General features: G+C 40.0%; 1 protein-coding gene across 1 annotated transcript in view; it reads left to right on the top strand.

Annotated features, from left to right (window-relative positions):
* Positions 1-23,022, top strand: part of LOC308593835 (uncharacterized protein) — a 96,359-nt gene that overhangs the window by 54,353 nt on the left and 18,984 nt on the right. The window contains exons 7-8 of the mRNA XM_081206577.1: positions 994-1,157; positions 4,194-4,353. Coding sequence (XP_081062703.1) covers positions 994-1,157; positions 4,194-4,353 — 324 coding nt within the window. The remainder of the gene's footprint in view (positions 1-993; positions 1,158-4,193; positions 4,354-23,022) is intronic.

Here is a 23,022-nt window from a genome sequence, read left to right as displayed (position 1 = left end):
GTGCATGTGACGTCATTCTGAGCATCAGTGCATGCGCGAGCAGCAAAACCCGGAAGTAACCCATTCTGTTACTTCTGGGTCGCTGCGGGGCACAACCCCAAAAGATTCAACCTGAAGCAAATGTAACAAGAGGTATGACTGTATTTGCAGTGGTTAAAGAGAGGGTGAAATTGCTTCCCACCCCCTTTTTGTATGTTTGTAGTGTGATTTGTGACACTCTCCCTGAAGTGTCTCTCCCTAGGTGGGGGTGGAGCTGCAGTAACAGCCTCCCAGCAAGGGTGTCGCTGCTGCTTACAGGGAGGGGGGGGCGCAAGCTCAGGGTGCACTTCCAGAGCCAACTGTGCACTCCTGTCTATGCACCTGGACACACCTGCAAGCCACTCCTGCAGTCACTGCAACTCCTCTGGCCTCCATTTGGCTGGTATTGACATTTCCCCTCCTGAGTGCCATGCAGCGATGCTACATCACATCGGTGTGTCATTCTGGGGGTATTCGGGGACAGTGGAATGGCACATGCCAGCAAAACGAGGCTAAAAGATGGCTGGTGGGGGTCACCACCTGACCACACTGAAAATCACTGAAAGGGCCCTTCTTTTTGTGTTCTGTAAAGTGGCCCACAGGGGTGAGATGGGGTTGTTTTGGCCTTTGGGCCATTGTATTGGTTTTCAGACAGAATATAGTTCTTTTCAAGTCAGACTATTGAAACACTGAGTGGTCGAGCTCATAGCAATTGCACAACTTCTCAGTCCTAAATATGGACAACTCCTCCAGCAACAGGTGAGAGAAACCACTACCACAGTGTCATGTCGCTTTAGTGTTGCTGTCAACCTTTAACTATCCCTGTGAACCACCATGCACAATGAAGTAGAAATGATAACACCACGATTACCATTGATTGATTGATTGATTGATTGATTGACTGACTGACTGACTAACCTTCTTACTATGCTCTCTCTCTCTCTCTCTGTGTGTGTGTGTGTGTGTGTTTCTCAGCGTCTTCACTATGCTCCAGGCAAACCCATAGCTGACTGTGCAAAGATGTACTGGCTTTTTTTAAGAATAGAAGAATCTGGCATTCTGGGCATATTGATTACCCTACTGCTTTACACAATGCTGTTTCTCATTTCGTCTACATCCCTGTACCTGTATTTAATGAGGTAAGCTCTTCTTTCTTTTTCACTATTTCAAAATGTAAGATTCTTCCCTCTGTACCCAAATGGCCTGCCACAATTTCATCAAACAAAATGCCACAAGATGCCGGATTTGGTGTAGCAAATGTACGAGAGAGAGAGAGAGAGAGAGAGAGAGAGAGAGAGAGAGAGAGCGCGCGAGAGCCCTAGCTTCTTAAACTTGCTTTAAGATCAAATTCAGGCCTGTAAACAGCTATTTACCTGGAGTGAATAAGAATAACAGCCATAATGTGCTTTTCCCTCCTGCCCCATTTCAGGCTACTGATGGCCTGCAGGAGGGCTGTGAAACATGTTGTGCACTTATACTTTTTGGAGCTAATTTAGGGGACTATCCAAACCCCAGCCATCAGTCAGCTGGGGCAGAAGGTGGGGGCCAGGATAATTTCTGAACCAGCTTGGAACTGGGGTAGCAGTCAGGCCCACTGACATCATGCAATGGTACAGGGACTAGCTCAATATCCAGTAGACCTCTATCCAGTTCCAGAATGCCACATTTCATGATCATGCTAGCAGCACTTCTACCTGCCTGCAAATTTAGTAGACAGAAGGGGGAACTGCACTATTGGATCACTCTGCCCAATCCACCTCTCCTCCACCTCGGTGCAAGGGGGCGGGTTGGATTTATAGACTGCTGGACACAGAACTAATTACGAATACTATTTGGGTTGTACCTGGCTAAATCACATTCAGAGTAGACTCACTGAAATCAACTGACTAGTTGCATCCACTGATTTCAGGGATCTTCTCTGTGTATGACTCAACTGGATACAACCCTTTGTCCATTTGTATGCATGAAATGCAAACAGAGCCCATGTAGCGAATCAACCGTGATCCAGTTGTAAACCAACGGGCATAATATCAGTGCAATTGATGAGTAAGGCCTGTTCACCAAAGCTTACGGCAAGTGATTTGGTGCCTAGATTTTGCTCATAAATAACTGTCCTAAGTCGTCCTTAGAATGCTAATCCACTCTATTAGGTTCCCATTGACCTGAACTTCCTTTTTTAAGGTGGGTGTGGAACTGTGCATGGTTTAACATTACATGAATGTTTCTCTCTCTTTCTCTTCATTGAACATAGAAGTAGGATGGGGAGAATCAAGAGTGGAACCCTTGCACAGATCAGCTCTGGTGGGGGGGGGGGAATGAAGCTAATGCTAATATCAACACAAATGTGTGTTCTAGCTAAACAATATGGATATATGTTTTTTTCAGACTGGCAAATTAGATTGCTAGAGATGGATAGTTTGCACAAGTAAATCATTTCTGTCTTTATATTATCAGAAGCGCCATTGACTCAAGCAGGGCGGGGGGAGGGAATACGCAATTTAAAACCCTACAAAGGGAATTCAAATCTTCTACATTCCTGCAAGCTGTACACAAGTCCAATGTACTGGTAGTCTAGTTAATTAGTTTTTGAGATGTTAATGCCTTCTTAATCATTGACTTAATAGTTTCGAATGGCTTCATAAGTTTTAGCTGCTGTCGTTTATTACTCAGGAAAATTAATTTAAATTAAAACATTTGTAAGGCAGATTTTTATGAGAATATTATGAACATCTTCATTGTCTGGGGAACAGGTGTGGGATCATCAAAGATTCTTTCCCTTCTGGATCAATCTTTGCATAATGTTTTACAATAAAGGGAAAAAGGTACTTCATTGGGACAATGCATCTTTTAAAATTCTTCATAACAAAATAATAAACCAAAGCATGCATGACAAAACTGGTTACATTACAGAAGCTTTCCCAAGCATTTCGCTCCGTGGAAGATACAAAGCACACAATATAATTATACCTGGATTTTTAAAAAGAAACACTTTTGTTTTATTGTGCATGGAAATGTCTATTGATAAATGCATTTCTGAGTGGCTACGGAAGTATCTTGTTGCACATTAAGATATTTAGGCTTAATGTGCACATAGACATTTTTGTATGCATCAACTTTGCATCTTTTGCCCATTTACACTTCAACACAAATCTCACTGAAATGCTTTTTATACATGAAATTAACTCAGGACTTGCAAACTTTACCTGTTTTGGATGGCAAATAACCAACTGTGGAACTGATCCGTCAAAACTACTTTTGTTGATTATTTACCAGATTTGCCTCCCACAGGCTAGAATGAAGCTGATAATTAAGGCTGCAATCCTATGTGTAGTTTCTCGGGAGAAAGTTCCATTGAACTCAATGGAAGTTACATCCAAGTATCTATATACAAAATTGTGCATAAGATAATTAGAACAAAGCCAAGATCCTTCCAAGAGTTTAGGTCTAGCTAACCTTGACAAAGGTTAGTTGCAAATTAATTAGGATATCAAGGATCAAATGGAGGAGAATGAAATACATATGCAGATATGGTTCAACCTAATGAAGAGGGTTCAACACTTCTGTTTCCAACCATAATGATGTGAGTGATTGAATGAATGTATGAATACATATATCTGCCTGACTTAGGAACTTTAGTCAGGTTTCCCCACTCCAGTTATCAGGGAATGGGGATCCAGTTCTCTGCATGACTTATTGACTCTCCTTACAAGTAGAAAAATAACAAAAAAATTCAAATTTGGCATTTGTATAATTTTGATGTGATTCATTCCACAGAGATGATAGGTTTTAGCTAAAGATGGCATCAAGGAGAACTCACTGGGGAGACCATTCTCCAATCTGGGAGCCACAAATAAAAAGGCTCCCTGAGAGATTTTGTGAGTTATCATCTCAGTCCTTTCCAGAGAAAGACAGGACTCATCAGCATCATAAGCTTCATGAGTGGTTTTGTTGGTCATACATTTTTAAAAAATTGAATTTAAATAAAAGGAATGAGAAAAATAATAATATAGGAGCTAGGTATTTCTCTTCTTTTGTTTGATGTGGTTCCTACTTTAGCGTACCTGTTTAAACTATAATACTTCATTGTAATATTGCTTCCTTATTTTTTTTTATTTGTCTAGATTTTGGCAGTATAAGTTTTACAGTAGTGAAGGGTTCTTTTTTCTGCATTTCAGGATGCACAATGAAGGCTGGTTATTGGATATATTCAAAAGGATTCAGAGTGATGAGGCAACTTTATTTGTTCCATTTGACTTGGAAATCTCCAACCAAGAGTTGAGCTACATTGTGAAAAAGGCAGAACAGTGGAGAGGAATCAATGGTGAAAAACGAAAAGTGAGTAGAATAATATACCATCAGAGCTTTGCTGCATGTTGGTTCAGGGGTATCTTTAACTTCTTTTTTATTAAAAAGTTGATTCATCTTTGAATGATATAGGGATGTTTGAGGAATTCATTTGTTAATTCTGGTATGAACTGACCCGATCCACATACCGTATTTACTCGAATGTAATGCGCATTTTTTTTTTGGCCAAACTACATCGCAAAAATTAGGACGCAAATTAGATTTGATGGTGCCAGCAAATACTTTTTTGGTTTCAAGGTTTCAAAAGTTGAGGTACGCATTAGATTCGATGGCATATTAGATTCGAGTAAATACAGTAGGGTATCATGAAAGTTCAGAAACTGGGTTTATAAATTAGTCAGTGAAATGTCCAGTATTAAGACCAATGGCATTAAAAGGCATGAGGAGGACAAGCTGACCACTGAACTGACTCTGGGATCTGATCAGGGAGAATCACCTAAAGGCAGTTATCAGGAATCAGGACATGGGAGAGGAAACTGGCTCAAGGAGGCCACTTCATGGTCCACTTACTATAGATCAACACACACTTACCTGGTCGTAAGTCTAACTCACCTCAGTTGGACTTTTATCTGAGATGCACTGGGCCACAATGTTAATGTAGTTAAGTGAACCTGCGAAAGGTTTCAGTTTTCAGGAAATCCCCTAAACATGTAGACCAGCCCAGAAATTTGTTGGTGGGTTAGGTGGGGCAGTGACATTTCCATCATTTGGCTGGTTAATATGGAGGCAGTGGGAGTGAAAAACTAGTAAATGTGGGGATTCTGTCTAATAAAATAGCACTGCAGCTAAAAGGATGCAAAGTCTGTAAAGCTTTAACTGAGAAAGATCAGCAGTTTGTATAAATATATGGCCTCACTTGTCACTGCTATAAACATCTGGTGTGTTCTAATTATTTTCCAGTTTCTTTCTCAATGAGAGTTTTGACCCTGGAAAACATAATAAAAAGGTGAATGTGTCAATTGAACAAGCAGATACTGTACACTTAGCCGTTTGTGAAGTCATTAGTGCCTGAAATTCTCCTTTGTAAATTTGGGTGCTTAATATTCTCTGGATGCTCTCTCAATGCTCAAATATTTGGTGAATATTTTAGTATTTGGAATTTGAAGTCCATTGATATCTGGTTTAAATGTTTAATATCTGACCATCAACATTTGTGCAAATCAGCATTTGTCAGTATTTAGCACCTGGTATGTAACAGGAGATTGTGGTAGTTTTCAAACTTTCTACCTTCAGGGGAAATTTTATCTTTAGGAAATGCTTTCCACACATATTTGCCTGACAAAGGACTTCAACCTCTTTCAGAATAAACTCAGTATGCACTCAGTTCACCATAAGAGCTTTCTAGGAAAGATCTAGGAGATTAAAGGAAAGTTCAAGGATGTCCATATTTTTAAGAGAGGAGCAAAATGAAGCCAGGAAGTTCAAACCCAGTCAGCCAACTTTAGTTTAGTTCACAATACAACCACTGGGTTGCATCCAACTATGGATGTTCATTAATTTCAATGGATCTACTCTGAGTAGGACGAGCATTAGCTACAGTTCAGCATCTGTCATCTGAAGGGCAACAAAATCCCCAATAAGGACCATCTTCTCTTATTGAACCAATCATATTAAACCTTATTTCTACTTTGTATGTAATGATAGTTCTGTGAGTGGTATATATTAGTGATGGGCAAACTTACCTTGTCACAATCCAAATGCCTGCAAAGAAGGCATCATGACTTCCAGGACTCACAACCATGATGGAAATTTGAAAGAAATTCTGTTAGAAAATCCATCTCAGATGAACTTTCCCCAGAACAGAGCATAGCTCTGGAACCTTCTCTAGTCTGAAGGACGAATCTATTTATATCATTACAAATCTATGGACACTGATCTTGACCTTTTCTGTTCCTTCCTTGTATTTATTTTATTGATTTATATCCCATCCTTCACAGCTTCCCAGGGCAGCTTGATTATTGTGCTCAATAATGCATGACTAGGTCTTATTTGGAAGCAATCCATTGCGTGATGTTCCTGAACAGACACTGTGGAAATCTGTGTTTCCGGAGCATTGGAAAGCACCGAGGTGAAATCAGGAAGCAAAACTCCCATCAGAATCCACCGTGTTCTCCCTTTTGTTCACATTCCTTCTTTGGATCCTTCCCTTCTCTGTACCTTGAGACCCTCCCCTAATACCAATGCAATTCTTGCAGTGCTGAAGCAACATCTTGTTTTGGAAATCTTCCATTGCTGTTGCTGCAGCAGCTTGTGCCTCCCATAATAAGGTTCCCAGGGCAGCTTCTTAAGGGCAGGAAACCCCTCCCTATTTTGGATATCCTTGTTTACATATAACACCTTTATTCTCGCACCAAAGTAAACTTCATAAGACACACAAAACACTCCACATCACTGCTGGCATCAGGATGAGGACTTGCCCAGCAACGCACAACTTCAATGGCCACAGCCCTTCCTCTTTTGCCCTCAGGAGGAGCCTGCTTTTGATTCTATGCCACACTTGGCTTGTTGGTTTGGCTTCCTCTGCCCTCTCAGACTTGAGCCTCCTGATAAGGAATATTGATGGTGCTGACGACACATTCGCCCCCTAGAATTGGTGCACCTGTCTACAGGTAACAAAAGAGGCCACTTCCTTCCATGAGAAACAGTTGGCTCTGGAGTGCTGAACAAAGGCTGGTGGATTTTAAGCCAACACAACACCAGTAAGGGGACTGTGGGTGTCGTGGGCATAAGACCAGCTTAATTTATATATTAAATATTGGGATTTGGCTGAGAGTGGGGTGAATAACTGCCAAATCTGAAATAGAGTTAGGGAAGGACTAATCAAGGGAATGTGAGCAAGCAATTAAGTAGTTCAGGCTGCAATCCTGTGCACACTTACCTGGGAGTCAGTCCTATTTGATCCGATTGGACTTCTGTATAGGGTTACATGTCATGCCTTGTTGATTTCAGTGGGATTCAGTGTCTCTGAATTATTTCTTGTCCTTATCTGCTTGCTTCTGATTTTCATTCTCTAGATTTAAAAAATTGCCTTGGAACGGCATACTTTAAAATATGCTTAATTTCCTTTTATTAAACTGATAAATGCAGCAGTCGAGGATACATTTACAGTATAATGAGAATTTAAGGCTTTTCTATTTCATAATTTTTACATTGTTCAGACAAGCAATTTGTCATTGGCAGAAAGACAGCCATACCATAATTTTCAAAAGTATTTTTAGCCATCCATTAAATAGGAAAAAAGGTCACTTTCTGTAGTCAAGAATCACTCTATTAAAGTAATTTGCCAACATGCAAATGTTGTCACATTCCCATCATTAAGTATTTATCAAAAGGGGTTTTAAAAATTTTTTAAGAGAATATATATTAATAAATGGGCAGCTAGCAGCTGGAACTGGAAGTCATATTTTGCAACTCTAATGTTTTTTACATCCTTAATTAGATAGCATAAGGTTGATATGATTAGGTCAGGATGAAGTGTTTTTCATTAAACCAAATTTTAGAAGTTGTATTCATGATTCACCCTTGCAATTAAATAATGGGACAATGAATTTTATATCATTGACCTAATTATTCCCCCATGGAAATGTATACATTTAATCAATGTGTGCCTTAGGACCTTCATTAGCAACAATGGGATAATAATATTTTGAAGTACATAGATTGCATGTCTACAAATGTATTTGTGTTCTAATTGTTGGTGAATGAGGTGAATATTGAATGGGATTTCAGTTTGAGACCAAATTCATTTACACTGTAATTGTCCTCATGCCTACTCAGATGTAAGTCCCACTGAGTGCAATGGAACTTAGTCCCAGGTAAGTGTCTGTAGGGTTGCAGTCTCACTGTGATGCATATCATGGGGTAACCCTAGACATATATGACCGTCATTTGTCACCGTGCCTGAACTGTGGCATTTAATTCCCCATTCATACATAATCATGTCACATGAAAAGTACTGTAGCTAGGTTGTCTACCATTTCCCAAGGCTGTTACAGGTATCGACACCTTGAACAGTGATGGGGAACCTGTGACCCTCCCAATGTTTTTGTTGTTTAGTTGTTTAGTTGTGTCTGACTCTTCGTGACCCCATGGACCAGAGCATGCCAGGCACTCCTGTCTTCCACTGCCTCCCGCAGTTTGGTCAAACTCATGCTGGTAGTTTCGAGAACACTGTCCAGCCATCTCATCCTCTGTCATCCCCTTCTCCTTGTGCCCTCCATCTTTCCCAACATTAGGGTCTTTGCCATGGGGTCTTCTCTTCTCATGAGGTGGCCAAAGTATTGGAGCCTCAGCTTCAGGATCTGTCCTTCCAGTGAGCACTCAGGGCTGATTTCCTTAAGAATGGATAGGTTTGATCTTCTTGCAGCCCATGGGACTCTCAAGAGTCTCCTCCAGCACTGTAATTCAAAAGCATCCCATTATCCCTAAATACTGGCAAAGTTGGCTGGGGCTGATAAGTGTTGAAGTCCAGCAACATTTGGACGGCCACTGCTGCATACTAGGATAGAGAAGGGAAGGACTGAGGCAGTGGTGCGGTCAGGGTGCTGCAAATGCACTGGTGGCGTCAATCCTGCTGGCATGTTTGCACCATGCCAAACCTTGCCGCCATCTTGACATCTCCCCATCTCCATTCTCATATGCAGTTGCACCTTGGCTGAAGGGAAGTCAGGCCAGTGCATGCAGCTGGATCCTAAGCACTTTTGTTGGAACTGAATCCCATTTGGTTCCACGGAGTTCCTAGTAAGTCTTATCATATAATTTTCTTGGGAGGAATTTTGTCCAATGAAAACACTGAGATGAACCTGAAAATATCAGTGACTCAATTCAAAGCACAAGCTCTTCATGTATGCAGAATTTCCAACTCAGTTTCTTTGAAATCCTTGAACGATATGGCTTGAACGTTGCCTCCTCAAAGATAACAGGACAATTGCTCCTGGAAACGAGACTGATTCATGAGACTAGGGCTAATTTTCTAATTCTAAAATGATATTATAGCAAACCATAAAAAATTAAATTTAAAAGAAGAAGAGGTGGCAGCTACTGTGGATAATGTATATAGAATGAGTAGGCCTAATTATTTGAAAGCGAGTAAATTCTTGGGGGACTGCCTGGTGATTTTTAACTCTTTGGAGATGAAAAATTTAATTTTGAGAAAGAGCTATAATAATAGATTAAGAATTGATGGAAGGCCCATCATCATTTATAAAGAAATACCGGTCAGGCTACTCCGTAAAAGAGAAGGATATAAACAAGTGGTAGCAGCCTTGAAGAGAAAGGAGATCCCATTTCGCTGGGAGTTCCCGGAGGGGATTAGCTTCTTCTATAAAGAGAAAAAATTTAGACTGCTGGACACACAAGAGGCGGATAAGTTCTTGAGAAGATACGAAAAAGATTTGGGAAAGATAGAGAATGGATTCAGGAATAGGCTGGAAAAAGAGGACAGAGAGATAAGAAACATACATGAGGAGGAGGGGAGTGCAGAGGGGGAGATGATGGAATCAGATGAAGAGGATGAGGAGACCGCAGTGGGAGCAGGGGCGGTAGAAGAGGGGGAGCTCTCAGGAAACAAGGGAGAGAGATTATAGTTGTTGAATTTAGTTAAAGGTTTAGAAGCAGACAAAGGTAAATCATTACACACTCACTGAAATTTTTATCCTGGAATGTAAACGGGCTGAATGAGAAAGTTAAAAGGAATAAAATCGAGAAAGCGTTGAAGAATAAGAGATATGACGTAATTTGCTTTCAGGAAACTCATATTGCTAAAAAACACAAACATATTCTGGTGAATAAAAAACTAGGGGTAGACTTTATTAACTCCGATGCTGGGAAAAAAAGAGGAGTGGTAATATATGTTAAAGAAAAATGGGAGCCGACTCTAATTTGTAAGGATGAGGAAGGAAGAATTTTAGGAATTCAATTAAATTTCCGGGGGGAAAAAATTAATGTTGTAACGATATACGCTCCGAACACAAACAGAGGGGAATTCTTTGAGAAACTTGAAAGCATGTTACTAGAATTGGATAACCAAAATCTAATCTTGCTTGGGGATTTGAATGGCGTCCCAGCGCCGGTTTTGGACAGGAGTTCAGAGAAGGGAAAATTGAATAGGGGAAAATTGCCGAAATCATTTAAGGATATGGAAGAAAATTTAGACCTAATTGACATTTGGAGACACCAAAACCCCACCTCCAAACAGTTTACTCACTATTCTGAACCCCATCAGAGCTGGGGTAGAATAGATCAGATCTGGCTGACAAGAGCACTCTCCATGAGAGTTAAGAATTGTGGGATTCACCCTAGGACATTATCAGATCATTGTGCCCTAGATATGGAAATAAAAAATAAAGTGAAGGGACAATTTAGATGGAGGATGTGCGAGAACTTATTTGACAGCGAAGAGGTGAGGGAAAGAATCAAAGGCACCCTAAAAGAATACTTAAACTTAAACCTGAATAAAGAAACCTCTATAGATGTAGTCTGGGACGCCAGTAAGGCGGTCCTGAGGGGTCTCTTAATACAACAAAATAATTATAGGAGAAAGGTAAGGGAACGTAAGAAAGAGGAGATCCTTTCTCAATTGAGAAATTATGAGAAAAAGTTAATTAAAAACCCAACAGATGAAGCTGCTAACCGAGCCTCTAAAGTGTTACAATCTCAATATTCAGCAATACTAAACCAAGAGATAGAGTGGAAAATTAAATTTACAAAGCAAAGGTATTTTGAATCGGCAAATAAAATGGGGAAGTTACTCGCCTGGCAGTTAAGAAAGAGAAAGAAACAAAATATGATAAATAAAATAATACTGGAGGATAACATCATAGAAGACCCAGAGGAAATAGAAAACAGGTTTACCCAATTTTTTGAAAAGCTATATGAAAAAGGAGGGGAAAACAGTGTTGAGATCAAGAACTATTTGGAACAAAACAATAAGAAATATATACTAGAAGAGGACAGAATACAATTGAATAAGGAGATCACTGTAAATGAGATCAAGGAGGCTATTAGTAGAATGAAGACCGGGAAAGCCCCCGGGCCGGACGGCCTGTCTGCAAAATATTATAAAATATTAGAGGAACATCTAGCTCCGGTCCTAAAAGACGTGATTAATAATATCTTCCAGGGGGGAAAGATCCCGGCCTCGTGGAAGGAGGCTTATATAACCCTGATCCCAAAAACAGAAAAAGAAAAAACAGATATAAAAAACTACAGGCCAATTTCTTTGCTTAACAACGACTATAAGATCTTTGCAGACATCATGGCCAGTAGACTTAAGAAGCTCCTAATGAAGTATTTACATAAAGACCAAGTGGGTTTTCTCCCAAACAGACACCAGAAAGAAAATGTCCGCCACATACTAAATATCATTGAATACCTAGATATGAGAATAGATGTCCCGGCTGCACTAATCTTTATAGACGCCGAGAAGGCCTTCGATAACGTTTCATGGGAATTCTTATTACAATGTTTGGGAAAGGCAGGTATTGAAGGTCCATATTTGAAAGGCATCAGGGCAATATACTCAGAACAACAGGCCAGGATGATTATAAATGACAATCTGACGAAACCATTTAAGATTAAGAAGGGTACAAGGCAGGGCTGCCCTCTGTCCCCCCTGTTATTTATAATGGTTCTAGAGGTTATTGCAAATAGAATAAGGGAGGCAGCGAATGTGAGGGGGATAAAAATTGGAAATAAAGAATTTAAGCTCAAAGCCTATGCTGATGACCTGGTGCTGTCGGTGGAGAACCCAGTGGATAGTGCAAGCAGAGTGGTTGAACTTTTGGAAGACTTTGGTAGACTGTCCGGCTTTAGATTAAATAGGAAGAAAACAAAAGTCCTAACAAAGAACATGACCGAACAGGAGAAAATTCATTTGGAAGAAAAGATTGGCATTAAAGTAGTGAATAAAGTGAAATATCTGGGAATTTGGCTCTCACCTAAAAACATAAACCTAGTTGAGGACAATTATAGTAAGGTGTGGCAGGACATTAAAAAGGATCTAGATACTTGGCATAGATTGAAACTTTCATGGACAGGGAGGATGGCCGCTATTAAGATGTGCATCCTCCCGAAATTACTATTCCTCTTTCAAAATATCCCGGTAATTAAAGGTACCTCCATCTTCAAGAACTGGCAAAGAACCCTGACCAAATTTATTTGGCAGGGGAAGAGGGCCAGGGTAAAGTTGAAATATTTAACAGACTCGAGAGAAAGGTGCGGATTTGCGGTCCCAAATATTAGATTATACTATGAGGCAGCCTGTATCTGCTGGATAAAGGAGTGGGCCACCCTTAGAAACTCAGACCTCCTAGATTTGGAAGGTTTCAATATAAGATTCGGGTGGCATGCCTACCTGTGGCAAGATAAGGGTGAGGTCCACAAAGGATTTTCTAATCATATTATCAGAGGCCCATTGTTGGAAGTGTGGAAGAGGTATAAAAAACTGATTGAGAAAGGTACCCCATGGTGGCTTTCCCCAACCAATATTATTAAAATAAAAAAAATAAATATGGCAGATGAAAAATGTACGTATGAGGATATTTTAGAAAAGACAGAAATAGGATGGAGGGTGAAGCCTTATGAGGTACTGAAAGATAAAATAAAAGACTGGTTCCACTTTCACCAGATTCACGCCTTATGGGGCGAGCATAAGAGACTGGGCATGAAGGAAAAAAAATCTTGGTTTCAGGTAGAAATTTTGGAAAGTAATAGTAAATCCCTATCAAAAATGTATAAAAAATTATTGGAATGGGACACTAAGGAAGATCGGGTGAAAGGGGTTATGGTAAAATGGGAGAAAGACATTGGTCACAACATAGACTACAGTAAATGGCAAACGCTTTGGACGACAGGTGTAAAATTTTCAGCTTGCGTAGCTCTGCGGGAAAATTTAGAGAAAATGGTCTACCGTTGGTACTTGACCCCAGCAAAGCTAGGAAAAATGTATAAAACAGCCGATAACACCTGTTGGAGATGTAAAGATAAGGTCGGGACCTTCTTTCACATTTGGTGGACCTGTGATGTAATAAAAGGATTTTGGACGCAAATTCATGACGAATTGAAAAAAATCTTGAAGTATAATATCCCCAAAATCCCCGAGCTGTTTCTTTTAGGGCTGATTGGTAAAGAAATAAAGAAAACAGACCAAACTTTTTTTCAATATGCTGTGGCTGCGGCGAGGATTCAAATAGCACAAAAATGGAAAACCTCTGACTTACCTGTTATAGGAGAGTGGCAATTGAGGCTATACCAATACATTGAGTTAGCGAGACTAACACAAAAAATAAGACAACACAACTCGAGCAAACTTAAAAACGATTGGAATAAATTTTTAATTTATTTTGAAAACACCCAGGGATTAAATAATTTATCAGTAGACGATAACTGAAATCATCGGTGTTTATTTGTAATACTAAAACTGCAGTAATAATATAAGAATTGGTAACTCCAAGACCGAGCTGGACGGAAGCTCTGTCAATAGCACTTGTATTCTTGGTATTTTTGTTTTTTTTTTTCTTTTCTTCTTTTGGTTTTTTCTTTTATTTTTACTTTTTTATTCTGCTTTTTCATTTTCTGCTTTTATCTGAAGATATTCTTTTTTTGTATGGATGTATTTGTAATATTTGTAATATATTGTAATCTGTGTATTTTTTTCATAATAAAATAATAAATAATAAAAAAAAAAAAAAAAAAAAAAATTAGCCGGCAGTAATTTTTTTGAAAAGAAAATATATTTGTAATTAGGTTGAACACACAAAATTACTTGGGGGCCTATTATCGACACCATTTTTGGCACTTTACACTAATTTGCATTTATTACTCTCAGGCCAACTTGTTAATATGTTAATAAATAAGTCATTAATATATGTTATTTAATTGCCACCTATTTATTCCTCCTCCATAATGCATTAATTACCTGTTAATAGTTAAGGGCAAAATCCTTGCATTGGAAAGGATCTCATGTTGCCTTCCATCGTTCAGTTGCAAGAGATATCCTTGTGATAATCAAGTCCAATAAATTCAATATGGCTTTTCAAGGATTTGGAGAACTTCATAAATGGGTCCTCCAAATCTACCTTGGGCATGTTCCATGCAAGTATCCAGACAGGGTACTGATTTTTCTACTGCATTTTTTCCTCTTTTGCTGCCAATGGTGCACTCCAGCTTTTGTTTAAGAGAGGGAGGGAGGGAGGGAGGGAGGGAGAGAGAGAGAGAGAGAGAGAGAGAGAGAGAGAGAGAGATCACACCAGGCTCCTAGTGGTATATTTGCAGAGAAAAACTGAAACCCTAAAAATAAAGAATGCAATGCTTTGCCAAGTGCAGTCAATCTTTATTTATGGATTTCACCACTTTGCAAAAAGAAATTAGAAAAGGAATGCCATCACAACTGAATAAAGTATTACAAATAATTTAGAATCAAAAATTAAAGCTATGCAAAAAAAATGTACAGCAAAAAATATTACCCTATTTTTTTAAAAAAAATCATTTGGTTATTTTCATTTAATTTTTGCAGCAGCGTAGCAAATGTATTTGCTGAATATGCAACCTTATAGAAAAACCATATGATTTTCTTGTTAGCAGAACTAGATGGTTTCCCTTTTCAATCATGGGACATAGGCATGGGGCAAAGGAAGTTTGATCCAAGCAAAGCAACGAAAGTCACACACCAACATGGTGCCAGGCACAGTGTAGAGAAGGGTTTGCCCTTTGGGTTCCCTCAAGCATGCTGCCATCTTTGCTATATATTCAGTGACACTCACCTCTTAAAAGTAAGAAAGGGGGGGAAGGGCGAGGAAAAGAAAATGAAAACCATGATTATAAACAATCAGTCACTAATATTAGCTTTCATTTCCCTGTGGCCCAGTAATCAGAAAAAGTGAATATCTTTAAGAGGTGGGAGAGCAGCTTTGAGTGGCACCTGGAATTAACTAGACCAGTGTGGCAAAGATCTCTGCCATTAAATTCTTGGTTCAAAATCTACAAACACTTCTCCTTTTTTTTTACATCTGTGTATAAGGGAAAATAGAGATTAGGAGAAGAAAATTAAATGCAGGCTGGACAAAAAACAAGATTCATTTGCCCATAAAACATGTTAGGAAGTTTAAAAAACATTTTAACAGCTGTGCACACACAAAGGACTACTTTAATCAATTATCATAATGAAGAATGAATGTTGCCCACCAGTAACCTAATGGAAACAGACTTGAAGAATGCAGCTGCTGTTTGACTCTGCACAGTCCTATGTTGGTGGCATGATTTCCTATTTTATGAATATTGAGGAAGGGAACAGAATAAAACATGGCTTAAAATGGTTATATAAAATACTCTAAGCCATAGATTCCTGCATCCCCAGATCAGATGATTGCATGGTAGTATGTCTGTGGAAGAAAAATAAATATGAGAGAGAGAGAGAGAGAGAGAGAGAGAGAGAGAGAGAGAGAGAGAGAGAGAGCAACAGCTCTCAGGAGCTGCTCACAGCATCCTTCACTTTGCCACATGATATCCAATACAATGTGCAGCCGTTCCACACTACAAACTCTGGCAAAATGAAATGTCATGGTGAAACACAACAGGGTTTTGTTTAGGGGGAAAAAAACATTTGTGAACTTGATGTCGATGGAGACATTTTCATTGCTTGCCACTCATTTAAATTTAAGGAAAACTATGAAAATGTTAGGAACATTTAGGTTTCTGAAATTTGCTGGTGATCCTTGAAAAAAAAAAAGATACTTGAAAATCCATAATGAGCACATTAATTATGTAGAAGCAGTGATGCAGAAGAACCTAATTAATTGTCGTCTTGTCAGCCTTCTGATTCCCATACCTGGAAGGGAGGTGTTAATTTCCACAATACTTAGGAATATGCAAACTGTTTCACCAGAGCACTTTGAGTGGTGGCAAAGGAGAAACGCACTCTTCTGTCATTTTTTCTCTCCTCTGCAGTAATTAATGGGACCTTCTGTTGACATGAGCTAATAGCTTTTGATCAGGGCCTGCCTGTCTGTTGGGCAAATGAAATATTTGTTCCAGTGGTGGAGGCAGCAAGCATACCTGGGATAACAAGTAGCCGTTGCCAGTGCTGATGCCAAAGGCAGCCAAGCCCCGAGAAGGGGAGACCCAATGATTGCATCTACTGGTCAACAATTATATGCTAAATTGTCCCCCCCCCCCTATTTCTGGGTTAGAAGATGAGGCATTGTGCATACTCAGATCAAGGTGATAAAAGGATAGTGCGCTGGTGGGACATGGATCTAGGGAAAAATGGGAAGGGGACAATATATGCTACTGAAGGATGAATAGGTATGAAAGAAAACATTAGTGCAAACTTACAACAGGAACAGCATGCCAGTAAACTACTCAGTGACAGCCTTCAGGGAATCCGATCCCTCCCATGGTGGGCAGCCAAGAAGTCGATAACAAGAAGAGTTCTTACCAAGTCCTTTATTCAATATTCACAGATAGAGGCTTTGAAAAGTGCCTCTCCATTGCAGTAATGGCGTTGCTCTGAGTAATCTCCTCCACCACTCATATGGTGGTTGTGTAAGGCCCTTTGTCTGCTTGCTTTCTGCTCTCTCACTTTCACAGCCCTCCTGTCTGGAAGGGGGGTCTGGAATGCTTTCTAATGATAACGTGTCAGCCAGCTGTTCTGGCTCTGCTGCTTCCCCCTCCTCTCTCTCCATTATCTCCCAGCTCTGTCCTTATTCTGTCTCAGAGTCATGACCTTCTGCAAACCACCGTTGTAATTATACTGTCCTCCTCTTCTTGGGAAGGTTCAGAAGGAGGGGGCGGCGGCCTCCACCATTCCTCTTCAGTCCAGTCCCTGACACACAGGATGCTTCACCTATTTGGGCCGCATGAGGTGTGACTTGTACCCAGTGGCTACTCATTCTATTCCATTTCTCAAGGTTGAATTAGATATGTATGACAGAAGGAAACCTGAGGGAGATGACATGCATAGAAACGCAACATATTAAAGGTTTGCTCATGCCCCCTTCATGCCCCCTCAGGCGATCCCTGAGGTATCCCAGAGCTAAGTTGTTCAGAGCTTTGTAAATCAATACAGGACCCTTGAACCTGGCTTGGTAGCAGATGGGCAGCCGGTGCAGCTGTTTTAACAATGGTGTCTCATATTCTTGATCAGAAACTCCCATTGGAAATCTGGTTTCAGCATTCTGCAGCAGCTGGAGCTTCCAAACCAAGCCAAAGGGCAGCCCCACATAGAGTGTGTTACAGTAATCTAGCCTCAAGGTAACCAATGCATGGACTACAGCACTACAGCAGGGCTGGCCCAAGACATTTTAGCACCTGAGGTGAACCACAAAATGGCACCCCCTCCATGCCAAAGAAGAAGGAATGAGTGAAGTTCTACATCAGGCTCAAGGGAGCAATAGAGATTGACATCAGGATCTGCTGCTGTTGTGGATCCTGGTGCCTGAAGCAGTTGTCTCACCTTGCCTCATGAGTGAGCCAGCCCTGGACTACAGTGGTCAGGCTATCCCTGTCTAGGAATGGTTATAGTTGGCAAACTAGACAAAGCTGGTAAAAGGCACTCCTGACCATAGAGGACACTTGAGCCCCTATTGATAAAGTATCCAAGAGTGCCCCCAAACTATGCCCTTGCTGCTTCAAAGGGAGTGCAACCAGAACAGGTGACTTGCCAATTTCCCAAACATGGGAACCACCAACCTAAAGAGCCTCCATCTCCCCAGGATCAAAACACAGTTTATTGGACCTCATCCAGTCCACCACTGCATCCATCATCCGTTCTCATAGGTCATGAATTTGATTTTGAGTATCTTCTTCACGATGAGCTACTGTTCTTCCCAGGCCTTAAGATGCGCTAATAAAGTCCTGCTCTGAATTTCAGCACTTACTGACTTTAGGTTGATTTAAAAAATGAAGAGGCGTTTTAGTGTGTGAGCTCCAGAATGATGGAATTCCCTTTTCCCAGAGTGTTGGATAGCATGCTCTTTTTCTTTTTCGCTTTCCTTCCTGGTTTAAGAAAGGAAAACACACATGTTTAGGCTGTGGGTATACAAGCACCCAACAGCTTGCCCTGAGAGTGAATCCAACCTTTCATATGCTTCAAAAGATAGCTGTGCCAGCAAGACGATTCTGCCAGCATATTTTCCTACTGGGATTTATGGAGTGGGGATGAAGTAGAAGAATCCCTATGATCCCTAGTGGTAAGAGATGTTGCCAGCATCACCACACTAACAGCATCTTCTTTCCAGATATTGCATGGGAAGGAGAGATGCCTGCTTGCTTCTCCATCATAAGCTCTAAGACACATTCCCCTCCCTGTTGGGAAAGGGATGGGATATAAAGGCCAGTGGAAGTGGAATTGAAGTAGGGAGCCCACTCAAAGTAAACTACACATGTCTTGAGTCTGCTCACAAGAATTACAGCAGGGCTGCTCAAATTAGTTTAGGCACACTTTTGGAAAAACATATTCCTTTTATATTTATGTCTAGCCTTTGTGAGCTTGGCGTACGTTGTTAGGGTTAATTATTGTGGATTTCAGCACTGCTATCCTAATAGCTTTTTTAAACTGTTTAGCCACCTTGAGAATCGTTGGTTGAATGGTGGTCTAGAAATAAATAAATGGGTTTCTGGTCTTGTATGAAGACCACTTGTGATCACCCACAAACCTTGAAAATCCACACTGAATAACATTTAGTCACAATTCTTCTTTAGTCACAATTTTTTCAGGTGTGCCTGCCTTCAGATGCTTGGAAGAAATAGCTCAATGACAATCAGGGTTTTGCTTGCTGGTTGTCAAGGCTATAGAAAACAATCCATTGCATTTGCTCTCAGGGTGGAGCACTGAACACATTTCATCCAATATCATCTTACTTACATTAATATTTGATTCATAGGCATCCTGTCCACAGAGATTAATTAGCAAGCAGGTCTGAAGTGTGCAAGTGAAAATATGATAATTAGTTTTCTGACAATTCTAACATTTCAACACTTCAGATTGCGTGATGGCTTTGCATTTAAGGAAAGCAAGCAAATCCCTCCCCAAGCAGACTTCTGTTGGTTTGACATATACAGTGGTATCTCAGTTTACCAACTTAATCCATTCTGGAAGTCTGTTCTTAAACCAAAACTGTTCTTAAACCAAGGCACGCTTTCCTTAATGAGGCCTCCTGCTGCTGATGCCCTTCCACTGTTCGGATTCCATTCTTAGACTGAGGTAATGTTCGCAAACCGGGACACTACCTCCGGTTTTGCGGAGTCCGTAAACCGAATTGTTCGTAAACAGGGCTGTTCTTAAACCGAGGTACCACTGTAGTCATGGAGGCTCAGCCTGGCAGGGACACCTCCTAGGCAAGCCCCATTGAAGAAGAAGAAATGCTCCTCAGTAATTGTGCTCATAGTCAATAATAACTTTCTTAGGTCTAATAATGTTCTTCTTTAAGGCTGCAACCCTGTGCATAGCTACATGGGAATAAGACCACTGAACATGGTGAGACTTACTTCCAAGTAAACTTGCTTAGGGATCATGTAATATTATAATTCCGTATATTATTTTCTCTCCTTTCTGTACTAATCTCCAGTAAACAGGGAAATCCCTCAGGATATTTTCTGTTTTAAACAAAATATTGCTGGAACTTTAGAATCTAAGTATAAAAATAGCTAGTCTCCCACTTTTAATAGATGCAACTTTTGGAATTGATTGTTCTAGCAACTGAAAAGCCGGTACAGGGTCCATTAGGTCAATGGTTCAAGTATTACATCATGGACTATTATAATTTCATATATTACATTGTTTCCCTTCTGTGTGACAAAACCACCAATGAACAATTCTTAAATCCCTTAGGATATTTTGTTTCTATTTGTTTTACCAATGTTTTAAACACTTTGGAATCCTTATATAAAGATAGCTAATGCATATGTGTTTCTGCACATGCCAATCTATCATTAAGAATGTTTGGAATCATGCCTTGCCTGCCTTTTCAGAACCTGAGTTGGTAACAGAACAACCAGAATCTCTTAAATTTGATCAAAGACCCAAAGAGAAGCATATCGTGGGTCTTAAGAATTCCACCATGTTCTTTGAAAGACAATTGGTACTAGAACCATTTGTTATTTATTTCCATTAATGAATCACATCCTGGAAATCTCAAAGTGATACACACACACACGTGTTCAAATGTAATTCAGATAAATTTGAGATTAAAAAATCTTGCTAAAGGCTTGATAAAAAAAGAAGGTACTCAATAGTTGTCAAAAAGGCAATCTAGATGGAACTTATTTTATCTGTAATGGGAGGGAGTTCCAAAGGTACGATTCCTACATCGTAGAAACAGGCTTTCTGAAAAGATGCTACCTGCAAGAGCGTGGTGTTTAGCTGAACCATTAGAAACAAGATTGTAAAAAGAGGAATATTTAGCTCCCTCTGAGTTATAGCTATTTCCTGATGAGGTTGAGGACAACTGTTCATCTCCTTTAAAATGTTTCTGGCCATAATACAGGATGGCATCATAAATAGAAGGAGCGAGCTGCAAAGTAAATTATTTGAGAGTTTGGAACAGGCAACTCTAAAATCCAGTGAATCCCAAATTCTTGAATTTAAACAGATTTAGGGCCGTTGAAGTAAATCAGAATGCATACTAGCATTCCAGGCAAATGGGGTTATGGATTGGGCTGTCAGAAGCTTTGGAAAATATTAGCCATGTACAAAGCAGCATTAGTGATATACACAGCAGCATTTAACTGAAAGATCTGGAGCACATTCTAAGTTTTCAGATAGCTAGATGTTTCGATAAACAGAAATGCTGATTACCTGAGATGGGAGACATAGAGATGGATGGGCGGCAAAAACCGAATTCGGATAATGATGAGACATCAAAGATCAAGATTTGCATAAAAGAATAATTTGTAGAAAAGTGAAATATTCATTTGAAGCGAAAGACATGAGGAATTCTGTTTGTTTGCAAAAATAAAGACAGCTCCAGGAATGTGTATTGTCCATAAAAATAAGTGAATCTGTCAGTTTCAATTGCTCTAAGTTTCTTATTTTTCTAATCTTAAATTCAGTTCTCCACATTTCACAGTTTGTGATATATTTTTAAGAATTCTCATTTTTTTAAATGTTTGAATTTCTTTTAGTGCACACATTTTATATGCAATTTTACATACATACACACAGCAATTTCACCTGATATCATGCATCTCTGTTATTTTCACCAATGTATGCATTTTTAATGGATATCTTACCGTGGCATATGCATTTTTGCACCTATTACTTGCATCAAGAGCTGCTTTGCAAAATTTGGAGAAGTGAGGATTTCAAAGGAGAATTGTCTTTCTGTTTACACAATGTTTCAGAAAGTATGAATTAGGCAGTTTGGCCCTTAAATGCAAATTAAATCAAATGTCTCCCCCATCCCACTTTGATTTCCACTCTGAATTATAGTCCTTCATACAAAAATGAGAGTATGAAGCAAAAAGAGGGGGGGGGGGCAGTTTGTAATAATGAAAAGTCACATTAGGATTTTAGCTTCCAGTTTAAACCTTATTGTTTAGCCTGCTTAACCATTGCATTAGACTGCATTTGTTCTTCTGACAATTTCACCGTGACAATATTTCAGAGGAAATTACCTGGGTAAGCAAGGTCCCATATTTGCATTGAAACAAGCAAGGAGAGTACACATTCATGAGCATTATTCAGATTAGTGACTACATTCCACGCATCTAACCTTGCAGCTGTCCAAAGGGTTAGGTGGGCTTAACATGAGTCTGCAGGTTTTGTCTGTGGTCTGGTTTTAATGAACCTTGAAAAAGTTGCCTGAGGTTGGTAGGTCCCCTGACAAATATTAAACAGCTGGAATAAACAAGCTGTTCTACTCGAATGCATAAAACACCCCACATTTTGTTCTGCAAGGAAAATAAAACAAGCAAATGGGTGATACACCGTATTCTGACAGGCTTGGCAGTAAATTCAAAGTAGAACTCTTGCCTTTCCATGTCAGGAAAACTTTCTTTCACTCAAAGCTCATCAGCTTCATTTATTAAATGAATGAATGAATGAATTGAATTGGTACCGTTCCCCTTTAATTTACCTTGTTCCTAGACAGTTTAATAAGGGCATTAGACTATGGCAAGTGGAGTGCAGTTTTGTGTAGGTTGCCTCACAAGTAAGTCCATTGTGTTTAATGAGGCTTCCTCCTTAGCTAAGTGTGCATAGACTGGCAGCCTTAGCCTGCAACCCTGAACATTATTAAGGACCCCTGACCATTAGGTCCAGTCGTGGCTGACTCTGGGGTTGTGGCGCTCATCTCACTTTACTGGCCGAGGGAGCCAGCGTACAGCTTCCGGGTCATGTGGCCAGCATGACTAAGCCGCTTCTGGCGAACCAGAGCAGTGCACGGAAACGCCGTTTACCTTCCTACAAGCGGTACCTATTTATCTACTTGCACTTTGACGTGCTTTTGAACTGCTAAGTTGGCAGGAGCAGGGACTGAGCAAAGGGAGCTCACCCCATCGCGGGGATTAGAACCGCCAACCTTCTGATCGGCAAGTCCTAGGCTCTGTGGTTTAACCCACAGCGCCACCCGCGTCCTGAACATTATTAAGTAAATCCCGCTGGGTTCTGTGGAATTCACTTCGGTGCAAACATGCCTAGAACAA

Source organism: Podarcis bocagei (genome assembly GCF_964188305.1).
Source record: "Podarcis bocagei genome assembly, chromosome: 8".
Classification (NCBI taxonomy): domain Eukaryota; kingdom Metazoa; phylum Chordata; class Lepidosauria; order Squamata; family Lacertidae; genus Podarcis; species Podarcis bocagei.
The sequence above is the reverse complement of the archived record's forward strand: the minus strand, read 5'-3'. Positions and strand labels throughout refer to the sequence as shown.